The sequence below is a fragment of the Bos indicus genome, chromosome 8, assembly GCF_029378745.1.
Source record: "Bos indicus isolate NIAB-ARS_2022 breed Sahiwal x Tharparkar chromosome 8, NIAB-ARS_B.indTharparkar_mat_pri_1.0, whole genome shotgun sequence".
NCBI lineage: Eukaryota > Metazoa > Chordata > Mammalia > Artiodactyla > Bovidae > Bos > Bos indicus.
The window spans coordinates 65,807,651-65,820,424 of NC_091767.1; the positions used below are offsets into that span (position 1 = coordinate 65,807,651).

The window sequence follows — 12,774 nt, forward strand, 5'->3', positions numbered from 1 at the left end:
CAAACTACATATTTATATGAAATTCAAGCTTATCTGGGCATGGTATATATCTGGGCAATGCCATACCAATGGTCATGTTTCCACATATCCCACCTTAATCTGGAGTTTGATGTCCTTTTCTAGACCACAGTCTTCTCTGGAAAATGAAAGTTCTTAGAGAACGGATGAGGGGAAATTTAGGGCCATGTTGCCTTTCCTACAATTGCCTTTGTCACAGGTTAGGAACATTAATGAGGAAGAGGAGCAAGATTTTTGTCTCAGGCTAAATACAAGCCCATCTGAACTTGGCAAGAGAAGTTTGGTGGAGCCTGAACTGTATTTACATTCCCTGAACATATTCCCTGTTCATAGGTTACCTATTGTTTCTAGGTAAGGTGAATCCTGATGGAATCTACATGGAGGACAATATTCAGAGAAGAGGGGTCATAAGGGACACCTATAGATTGTTTTAAATTTTAGTGTTTGGTGGCATTATGGTATGATACAAAAGAGAACCTACCTAGTACAGAGTAAATGCTTTAGTGCATATATGTTCCTTGCACTTCTCAGGTAGCACTAGTGGTAAAGAACCCACCTGCCAATGCAGGAAACATAAGAGATCCAGGTTCAATCCCTGGGTCTGGAATATCCCCTAGACAAGGGCATGACAACCCACTCCAGTATTCTTGCCTGGAGAATTCCCATGGAGTCTGGAGCCTGGTGGGCTACAGTCATAGGGTTGCAAACAGTCAGACACGAATGAAGCAACTTCTCTCATTCTTTAACATCCCAATTATTTCAATTCATTCAACATAAAAAATTCAAAGAAAAATTCTACTTGTATACTTTGTGCTTGCTCGATTAATAAACACAGTTAAAGCTAAAATTTAGAAAAATGTGACTATACATAGTAGTTTGCTGATCTCACAAGTTTAAGTATTATTTCAGTCATTCTAAATGATATTGGTATTTGAGTTCAAATTACATTCCAGGCTGGCTCTGAAACGGGCAAAATTGTTTTCCAGAAAACATTGGTAAAAGTCTGCTAGACTGTGAGAAGTCAGTTCTCATGTTCTCTGGGGTGTGAGAGAACACTGTGTCTTTCCCCATAAACACAGAGGGAAGGCTAATGGGCTCTAGGGACTTCCTGACAGGGAAGATAATGAAAGGTGCCTTCATACCTGGGCTGTTCAGCACCATTAACCTTCCCTGTAATTGAAACACATGAAAGGGAGTGGTAAGTGAGAGGCAAGGCTCTGGTCTGTTTCCTGGTAGGTACAGTTACTTAAGCCTCCAAATAAAGGAGTGACTTTAGATTCCCACTTCAAGGTACTGCTTTTAAATCATTCTTTACAAAAAAAATCAACTAGAGCTACCACTTTTTGTTTTTTAACTCTAATAATATAATCATTTCTTTCTTTTGATCTGTGTTTATGGATTAAAAGCATATCCACCTCAATAAGGTAGGTGGGTGTTTTCTACTTAATTAATGTAACTAATACAATCCACCATGTAGAAAATGTTACCAGAAAAAAAGAAGTCTTAAAGGTTTACCATAGGAGACCAATATAGGATTTAAAGTGGTTTTAGACTGACAGGCAAAAATAGTATTTCATTTCCCACACATGAAATCACTTTACGGAAATGAAAAATGGAAATGCAAAATTTTAACCTAGTTTAAACTGAGGAATAATATCATTTTGTAATCACAATACAAGGAAAATAAACCTAATCCTATAAATGTGTGTATGGACATAACGATAGACAGTTATCATCATTATGTCAATGACAAAACAATAGAGCAATGGAATTGTGTGTGTGTGTGGGGGGGGGGAGTTGTTATTAATAGTTCTCTATGCCAATTATACTTGTACATACAATCATGTATTTCTGTGATAAGACAGAAACATCTAGAAAAGCATTTTAAAAAGAAGTTATCTTTGCAAAAGCTACAAATTCCTATAATTAAAAAGTCATCCAGCTCATGTCATATACTCAGAGTATCATCTAGTGGCATTTATATCAGAACTTGCTATTATAAGTTAGAGTCTATTTGCTTTTGAATCTACTTGAATTATGCAGTGATTATTTGAACTAAATTAGAAAAATGTTAAACATTTCTATTATCTAAACCAAGATGAAACTGAAAGAAAGCAAGATGTTTCAAAGTTTCTGATACAATTTGAAGTGAAAATGGGGAGTAAGTGAAGTTGCCAGGTGGGAGATATTCAGATGGGATATAAAACAATAAAGGCCCTATATGATAAGCCCTTTACTGACATTATGCTCAATGAAAGCTTTTCCTGTGATATCAGGAACAAGAGAGGGATGTCCACAGATGCCACTTTTATTCAATATAGTATTAGAAGTCCTACTCAGAGTAACTCGGCAAGAAGTCAAAGGCATCCAGTTAGAAAGGAAAAGGTAGCATTCTCAGTATTTGCAGATGATGTTATACTAAATCCTAAATACTCCACCAAAAAGTTCTTAGAACTAACAAACAACTCTAGTTGCAGTCTACAAAATCAATATACAAAGATTGGTTGCATTCCTATACACTAATAATGGACTATTAGGAAAAAAAATTAAGCATCACATCAAAAAAATAAAATGCCTATGAATAAATTTAACCATGGAGGTGAAAGACCTGTACTCTGAAATCTATGACACTGATGAAAGCAATTGAAGAACACAGAAATAAATGGAACAATATTCTGTGGCTCATAGATCAGAAGAATTATTGTTAAAATGTTCATACTACCCAAAGCAATCTACAGATTCAATTCAGTTTCTATCAAAATTCCAATGGTAATTTTCACAGAAATAGAGCAAAAAAAACCCCCAAAAAACAAAAACCAAATCCTAAAATATGTAAGGAGCCACAAAAGACCTGAATAACCAAAGCAATCTTAAGAGGGAACAAATCTGGAGGTAACATGCTTCCTGATTTTAAATTGTATTACAAAACTATGGTATGGTATTGGTATAAAAACAGGCACATTGATTAAGGGAACAGAATTGAGAGCCGCAAAACAAATCCACACAGATATAGTCAATTTATTTATCACAAAGGAGCCAAGAATATGCAATGGGAAAGGACAATCTCTTCAATAAATGGTGTTGGAAGAACTGGACAGCCACACCCAAAAGAATAAAACTGGGCTACTGTCTTACATCATACACAAAAAATAACTTAATGGAATAAAAACTTGAATGTAAGACCTGAAATCATTAGACTCCTAGAATAATACACACACAGCAAGCACCTGTACATTAGTCTTGGCCATGATTTTTTATATATGATGCCAAAAGCAACGGCAATAAGAGTACAAATAAAGAAGTGACACTTCATCAAACTAAGAAGCTTTTGTACAGTGAAGGAAGCCATCAACACAACGAAAAGGCAGCCAGGCGAGTGGGGGAAATATTTGCAAATAATGTATCTGATAATGGGCTAATGTCTAATATACAGTAAGAGTTCACACAACTCAATAGTAAACAAGCAATCTAATTAAAAATGGGCAGAGGATCTAGATGGACATTTTTCCAAAGAACACATACAGATGACCAATATGTGTAAGAAAAAGTTGCTCAACATCGCTAATCAGCAGGGAGATACAAATCAAAACCACAATGAGCTATCACCTCACACCTGTTAGTATGATCCTCTTCCAAAGATAAGAAATAACAAGTGTTGACAAGGATGTGGAGAGAAGGGAACACTCGTGCACTCTTGGTGGGAACAAAGATTGGTGCAATTACTATGGAAACTCATATGAAGTTTCCTCAAGACATCGAAACTGAGAATACCAAATGATACAACAATTTTACTTCTGTGTATTTATACAGGAAAAAACAGGAAAACACTAACTCCAAAGGATATGTGGCAGAGGTTGGGGTGTGAGGGTGGGAAATAGGTGACATGAGTAAAGGGGGTTCAAAAGGTATGCATTTCCAGTTATGAATAAATAAGACATGGGCTGTAATGTATAGCATGGTGAATATAGTTAACAGTACTGTACTGCATATTTAAAAGTTGCTGAGAGTAAATCTTAAAAGTTCTCATCACAAGAGAAAATCTGTGACTGTGTATGGTGATGGGTGTTAGCTAGACTTACTGTGATGATTATTTTGCAATATATACAAATATGAAATGATTGAATTGTATGTCTGAAACTAATATAGTGTTCTGTGTCAATTATACCTCAATAGAAAAATTCTTATATCAAGATCAGATGTCTATTTTGATTTTAAATTAGAAAAGAACTTTGAAGGATACACTCAACTCTGCCTCCCTCTTCCTTCCCAATAGAAGTAAAGAAAAACTATTACCCTTATGCCTTTCATAAAATTAGAAATTTTGTTTAAAGAGTATATCTTAATTTTTAAAAATGGAATAAAAAGAATGTTTTTCCCTGGGCACTCATGCTGTTGATTCTGTGAATTTATCCTTCTTTGCGATGTGACTGAAGGAAGTTCTAGAACCTCCTTTTACTTTACATAATTGCAGCTTAGCTACTGCCATCAGTGGGCATGTGTGCAAGATGATATTGGAGACTGTGAATATTGACTTGGGTGGAATGCTGGCTAGCTGACTCTGTATTTCATTTTAATTTTATGTTTCTCTGATTCTATTTGTGCCAGAATGTCAGGAAAAGTATCTGTGTTGTTTATCTGTGTGCAATCATATGAAATGTTTATTGAGTACTTTTGGAAATATCAAGACGTATTGCTTTTACACTTTAAGATCTTAGCTGTGATTTTCCTTAGACACCAGCATCTATTTTAGATGTGCTGGTCATTTCAGCCATGTCCGACTCTTTGTAATCCCATGGACTGTAGCCCACCAGGCTCCTCTTGTCCGTGGGATTCTCCAGGCAAGAATACTGGAGTGGATTGCCATGCCCTTCTCCAGGGGATCTTCCTGACCCAGGGATCAAATCCACATCTCCTGGGCTACAGGATTCTTTACTGCTGAGCCACGAGAGAAGCCGGTGTCTATCTTAGACACCAGTGTTAGTCCCCCAAAGTCTTACTAGATTAAAGAGGGCTGAATTGGAAAGAAGTGTTGTAAGCAGATAAGGTAGGGGGTTCGTGATGGCATTGCTTTCTTGACAAAAGAGAAGCCATTTTTGGTCCAAGTCCTTTTCTAATCAAAGTCTGGCCACAATACTTGCCCTTGAACAGGTCTCAGTAATTAAGGATCCGAAGTGGAAAAAAGAATTCAGACTGTTATCAGGTAAGACAAGTAACAATAGCAAAGATATCAGTTTTAAAGACTCCCAGTTCTGTTTCAGTGGTAAAGATTAGCCACCTGGTCAAGTGCAACCTAAAAGATGATGGTGTTGACTTTTTCTGACCTTCGGGATTTCAGTCAGCTAAAGGCTGGACTCTGCCTACCTCCCAAGCCTCTTTATGAATACCCACCTACCCTTAATATAAAACTTCCCCAGTTTTGCTGTTCATGGAGACATTGCTTTGGGACCTGTTGCTGGTGTTCTACTTACTTGCTGCAAGTAATAACTCTTTCTTTCTTCCACTCTTGGCCTTGGTTGTGTTTTTTAAGCTCAACATCTACCAACAGGCAGACCCAGTTTTTCGGGTAACAATATGTGGTTGACAATTCCTGTAGCTGAGACTTACATAATTAGATGCATTATCCTTTGGTTGTTAAAACCCAGGCTTCCAAGGACTAATTATAGAGAACACAGCTCATCGGAGAGAACCTGCGAAGATGCTGTGCACTGTGTGTTTAATATTGTGCGTGTGACATTTATTCTCTCTGGAGTCTGTCTCTCCATTATTGTTCTTCAGGATTTGTTGCCTGGGGGCTTATGGGAAAAATTACCCCTAATAGAAATACTATTATATTTTATTCACAGTATTCTAACTTTCAGAGGATTTAATGACAAAAGTGTTCCCATTACCAGAGTAAAGCTAAACATATTTTCAGATTTAAATAAAACAATGCAGAAATAATTTATAGGGAGAAAACTATTGAATGAAGAAGAAAAACGAATGGAGTCATGTTTGATCTATGGAGAGCACTGAGAAAGGAATTCATTCAGGTGGGGCAAGCTGATCTTTCCTCCTCTCAGGGTAGGGAATCCTGAGTGCACAGACTGCCCCCAGTGAGCAGGAAATAGGAAACCAGAAGAGTTTAGTCAGGACTGTTACCCGTGTAGTTTCAGTTAAAATATACTTTCCTAGGCAGCCTGTCTGCTGTTACACATATGAGAATCCACATACTTCTGAACATCTGAAGATGATTTCTTGTCTTCTGTTTTGTGACTCTTGCCAATTTCAAGTCCTCTTTTTTGTTTGGTGTGAGCTCTGCAGTCACACATACACACACACCCATGATTTTGAAAGTTTGAATCATCACTTACAGAAATGTGCAAGATTTTGTCTACACATTTTCTTCATCTTTTATTTTCAATTTTTTAAAGCATTTAATTTAATTTTATATTGGAGTCATGTTAGTTTCAGGTGTACAGGAAAGTGATTCAGTTATATATACATATATTCATTTTTTTCAGATTCCTTACCCATATAGGTTACTACAGAATGTTGAGTAGAGTTCCCTGTGCTATACAGTAGGTCCTTGTTGATTGTCTATCAACCTTCTTACGTAAAAGAACAAAGTGCTATGGAAAGTGGTCAGGGATTTAGAGCGGAGAACTTGGTGGTTCTGTTAGGCATCCTGGTTCTGTTAGGCATCCTTTCTCCTCTGTGCCTACAGCTCTACCTGATCCAGGTCCCCGTGAATGCACATGGTGTTAAGTACTTGACATTCCATTTTCTCCTGTAACCCTTGGATCAGTCCTCTGTTGGTAAGACTTCTATTATCTTATGAAACAGACAACGAAGCTGAGGATCACAGGTGTTGAGCAGCTGTGAGGGTCTCACAGGAGGGTATCAACGCCCAGGGCAGCTGTGTGGCTGGTATATGGAATGCTCAGTAGGCTGCAGCACTTCGTGGGGGTTTCATATTTGTAATTTCACAATGGCTCTATGATTGGTTATCATCACCATTTTACAAACAAGAAAAGTGAAGCCACAAAGTCTCCAACTAAATAAAGTGTTAGTTGCTTAGTCGTGTATCACCCTTTGGGACCCCATGGACTGTAGCCTGCCAGGATCCTCTGCCTGTGGGATTCTCTAGGCAAGAACACTGGAGTAGATTGCCATTCCCTTCTCCAGTGGATCTTCCTGACCCAGGAATCAAAGCCGAGACTCCTTCACTGCAGATTCTTTATGTTTGAGCCACTGGGGAAACCCGACTAAAGAAGGTAGCTCAAAGGGTAAAACCAGGAGCTTTACATCAGCTGTCTGCTAGCAAGTCCCTGCTTTGGGTGCTGCTTTCAACCTTCCTCACTTAGGGCTGCCCTTGTCATGCAGTGGCTCCAGTGCTGATGTCTGTCCAGAGATCAATGTTGTACACTGCACATGGGCCTCTGCCTGCAAGTCTCAATCTCTTGTGTGTTGTGTTTCATCTCTTATTTGTGAAACTCCATCCTGAATGTCTGCTCAAGTACTTTAGCAGCATTGCTCTTTTTGGTTTTAATTGGCATCAATCACTGAGGTGCCTACTAACTCATTTTAAATGGATTTCCTGTTAAAGATTAAACAGTTTTCACAGGTGACAACTTTTCTGTTTCAGACAACTTAGGGCCCATGAGAAGGGGTTTCAGAGCTCAGCTGATCTGGTTTCTAAGTCTGGCTTGCTTTGTGACACATCCTTTAAACTCTCTGAAGTTAGTCTGCCTATTCATTAAATGGGCATATAACATTTACTTCAAAGGGATGCTGTGACCATCTATTTAGATCACACACACACACACACACACACACACACAGACTGGTGTATAGGCTTTAAAAAAATAATGAACACTTAATGTAAATCATTACTTTATTTTAAAATCAGAAATAAAATATTCAGGTCCTGGGATATATAGTAGGTACTGAAAATATGTGTGTTTAATGAATGCAGGTCATTCTACTGCTTGTGGCTTTTTTCAGGGTTCTAAATGCACCCTTCAAGCAAGATTTGCTGTCAGTGTTTCCCCAGGCCTGTTGATTAATGGGGTGGCTGGGTGAGTAGGAAGAGTTCATGATTCCCAGGGGCCCTGAATATGAATGGAAAATCTAGAAAGTTGAGAATCTCCATACTTGGGCAAATTCTCAGAAGTTCTACTTGTAAACTCTTGTGACCTTGCCAAGTTATTTTCATTTTCTATTCCTGTTTTTGTTTTTTACTCAGGTTGCAGAATAGAAATAATAGAAACACCTTCTCTGCTTTGTGTTCAGGCATATAATGCCCTGCTCAGAGCTAAAGTTCCTTTCATGTTCTGATCACTTTGGATGGCACAAGAATGCCTGGAGCCTGTTCATAAGTCTCAGCACATTGCTATGAGTGCTCATAACTGCTCAGCACAGTTTTAGGAGAGTATTGATCCTAGTCATGCTATGCTTACACTGCCTTCATTTACACCTGCTGGCAGCCTCTTCAGAAAATAGAGGAGGCCACCAGGCTTATTTCAAAGTCATGGATGTTGAAATCCTTTTGACTCCATGGAACAACAGCCCTTTATCTGTATAGTCTGAAATCTGTATTTATTTGTGATGCCTTTTATATTGCTTTGTTTTTCAGTATGATGCTTTTGGGAATTGTTATTGAAGAATTTGAGTGAAAAGCAATACACATACAGTATACAGAAGTTGATACAAAACTCTTCATTCATCAATTAAGTTATTCAGTTTACTTCCTTAATGTAAGGTCACTTCCATGATGATGTTTGGAATAAGATTCCTTCTCCCAGGGTGCCAGTTTTTAGTTTTCGGTATCTGCAGACCATAACTCTCAAATCTCCAAGTAAGAATACACATAATAAAATGATGACATTACAGTAGAAGTGGGGTAGTTTTTTAAATTATTTTTATATCCCCTTTATTGAAATGTGTTTTGACATATAACACTGTACATATAACTCTACATATTTTGAAATGATTACTATAATAGGGTTTTTAAAAATACAAATCATTAAATGAGTTGAGAAAACAAGAACAGTCTTTTTTACAACAGTTCTCAATACATGCAAATATTTCCTTCAAACAAGTGATTACTTGTCCTACTTTTTTTTTTCAACTAAAAACAAACAAACAAAAACACACTTTTCCTAGCATCAGTGTTCGTGCTCAAGCATCATCACCATGGTGAAGTTCGGTCTCCTTAGACTAAAGTCCATTGAACCACTCAGCTGCTGAGAGTGGGAAACCTGCAAGTGAAGGAGCCAGGACCCCGGATCAAGAGCGACCTCCCCAGCGTCGTCTGTAGAGAGTTCAAGTTGAAGACCTTCAACGATCTGACTCGCACTTCCGCCCGCCACCGCCAGGGGCGCCCGGGCCTCGCGGAGCTTGCAGCGCGGCAGGAGCCGGTGGGGGTGGGGGGGGGTGGGGGTGGGGGTGTGGCTGCAGGTTGGGGCTCCCGCCCCGCCGGCTGCGCGGGTTCGCAGTGCGCTGAGGAGGAAGCGCTGGCGACCCCGAGAGGGAGGGAGCAGGCAGATCCCAGCTCAGAGCACCTGCCTGGACACCGTGGGATTTTGGGGTGGGGGAGCCCCGGCGACTTTGAGCATGGACCCCGTCGCGGGAACCTTTCTCAGGATGCTCTTTCTTTTGTCTGCCCAACCCTGGAGTACATTAGCAGCAGGGAATACTTGTGAGTACAGCACATCTTTTAAAACTTACGCTGACAACTTAGAATTCGTGTTATTAAAAAATAATAATAATTGAATTTTACAAATGGACTAGCTGGCCTGTTTCTGAAAATGAGGCATTTAAAAAACATCGCAAAGTCCCAACGCTTGGATAGGACAGTTTACAATGGTTTTCCCACTTGTCAGGTCTGTGAAACACAAAGCCTGTTTGACTTTTTGTCTGTGAGCTGAATTTTGTCTGTGTGCTGTTGTTTTGAATATTCATTGAGAAAGCTCAAGTTCTAGTAAAACCTAAAATTAGCATGAGAATATTGAGGCGGACAGAGACCAGAGAGAGAAAGAAGAAGAGAAGATCATGCCAATGTGGTCATTTGTTTCTTTTTAATACCAATGCATTTTGTTGGATTAATGTAAGAAAGAAAATCGCTGGCCGACCTGGCCGGGTCCTGCATTAGCATAGATGGTTGCTGCTGGGGCTCTGCGGAATTGGGTACCAAGAATTCGGGAGCTGCACAGGCGGGCGGGCTCCGCAGCAGAGCTCAGATGGCAAACCTGGATAGTCAGAATTCCGGTAAGGATAGACCCTTCAAAGGTAGATGGCTTTTGCTGAAAGGAAAAATAAAACCTGCCATTCAGGTTCATTTGCAAGTGTACATGCTTGTATATTGTGATCTGTTGTGTTTCTGATTTTGTTGGTTCCGTGAAGATGTATTAACCCCTCAGTTCTGAACTAGCACCGTGAGTGATCTGAAGATGCTAGTCAAATTGATTCAGCTGACCTCAGGGCATTTTAATCTGAAAATCAGAAAAAGTTTTCCAAGTGTTATTCAGATTAAAATCTCCATCACAGGGCTTTTCTTTCCTTGAGGGATTTTAAGAAAGCCCCCATGTCCTCCTTCCACATCATATTCCCTTGAACAATTTTTAAAAATCAAGTTGTAGGGAGTAAGGTAAGCTAGTATGTATTTCAAGAAAGTGCTAGTAGGCATGTTTAGAAACTGATCTTGTTTCTGGATATCCAGATTTAGCTGGAGTGGGGGAGGGGAAACAACTCTGCCCTCACAGTGAAGTTTGCACTAAAGTGAAAAGCATTTTGTACAAATACAGTTACCCTTCCAGCATTCATCCATATATGCCCAGTCTGTGATACTTTTGTGCTGTCATCATTTAGTATTAGCTCATTTAATGCCATATTATGTGAGTCACTCCTAAAAATGAGCGTTAGCAAATCCTGCCCTGTGTTTCAGACACAATTTTAATTATCTTTGTGTACAACTTCCATGAGTTAATTAAAATGGGGGCATTTACATGAAATCCGTAGGTCCTGCAAGTCACTTTGTCACTTTGCTGAGAACTTAAAAATGACTAGTACTGAATGATTTGCTAATCTGAAAGAATTATAGAATAATTTAATGCAGTACCCTGAGGTGCAATTGAAAAGTCACTGGAGGTCACTCTTACTTAAAGGAAGCAGCTTCAACAGTCCTTCCCTTGTAAGATAAGCAGAGTTCTGTGCTGCCTTTCTTGTTTCCTTAGATGTGATTATAAGATACTGGCAAGATCAGTTGTTTGTATATTTATTTTTTTCTCTTTGTGTTTTGTCCCCTGAAATCCACAGAGGTATAATGTTCTTCATACTGAGCATCTTTTTAGCAGTCACATGCTCTGAGGTGCTTCGTGTCTGAATAGCCAGGCAGATATCCCTTTCTGAGTTGGATATGTCTCCCAACTCAGTCCACCTGGATCTCTGGCTGACTTCAAATATCATTGCTAGTTTTAACTTTTCAGCCTCTGTTTTATTTAGATGTATTTAGTACTCTTGTCTAAAGTTCAGTGAATTAAAAGTACCTATGTAAATTTGCATTGTTAAGAACATTTGAGATTCTATAGTTAAAATCCTTGATCACCACACAGATGGCTGTTACAGTTGATCAAGTGTGAAGTATATATTTAAATGACTTTGTAGACTTAAAGATTCATAGAGACTACACAAAGTGATAATTTCTTGGTAATCGCACTTGACAGTATCCTTTGTAACCATAGCTTCAGAGGCCAGTGAATCTCATTATAATCCATATTAGCTAATTGGATCAACTGGGTTTTTCCTTAACTCTAGAATGTTTGGGAGGCATTTGTTTGTATATGTAGATTTATATACAAACAAGGTGTTTCAAGCATGTATTTGAAATTTGTTATTACTTAAGTCAGGGTAGAGGTTTTTTTGTTTTTGTTTTTTTCAGTCCTGTCCCATCATTTGAGAAATTCTAAAAAGGAGTTTGCCACCTGGATGGGAATTAGGCTTATGAAAAAGAAATCATAAACATCAGCATTGCTCAAAGCTTTTGATGGCTAACCTTTTTATTCCTAAGAAGTATTTTAAGAACTCAAGTAATCCTTTCAGATAAGATTTTAAAACTAACAAAAATGAAATATTCTTGAGCCCTAATAAGAAAATAATGATAACTGCATGTAAATTTTTAAAAGGTACAGATCTTTCCCCCTAAAGGATCCAGAGACATTTTTACTCTGTTTACAGCTTATTCTTAGTAGTAAATCATACAGAGGGGTCAGCCTGGGTGAGGTTCTGGCATAAGACATCCTCTCAAGATATAAGACTTGCTTGAAACATTTGGCATCTCAGAAATTACCCATGTTTTGAAATGAATCTTTACAATTAATGGCAAGATTTAAGTCAGAAAAAGTCTGTATGGAGAGAGTAATGTTTCTAAAGAGCAAAAACCAAGGACTTTATGTGCGTGTGTATATATATGTATTCTCTGCCTTTTTGAAGATAAAACAAGTTGAATGGGCAGCATCTCCAAATTTTGACCTAGGACTTGATATGTAAAAATCATGTACCTCTACTTGGTTTGCCTTCTCGTACTCTATGTACTTAGTCAAGATGACTAAGATACTCTCTGTATCTTAGTCAAGATTCTAGTGGAATCTAAGATTCCAGTTCTTAACTGGAACTGAAGAGGAAAGTTAGAATATAGATCCCAAGTTAGAGTCCTGTTTGTGAGAAGATGTGGTGAAGACAGTGGCTGGTTCACTTACTTTCCACTATGAGCCACAAGTG

General features: G+C 38.5%; 1 protein-coding gene across 2 annotated transcripts in view; it reads left to right on the forward strand.

The window, feature by feature from the left end:
• The first annotated feature begins 9,467 nt into the window (after positions 1–9,467).
• The window catches only part of LOC109562531 (contactin-associated protein-like 3), a 235,445-nt gene continuing 232,138 nt past the window's right edge, over positions 9,468–12,774 (forward strand). For both annotated transcript variants that reach the window (XM_070794848.1, XM_070794849.1), the window contains exon 1: positions 9,468–9,697. In XM_070794848.1, coding sequence (XP_070650949.1) covers positions 9,613–9,697 — 85 coding nt within the window. In that variant the 5' untranslated portion in view covers positions 9,468–9,612. The remainder of the gene's footprint in view (positions 9,698–12,774) is intronic.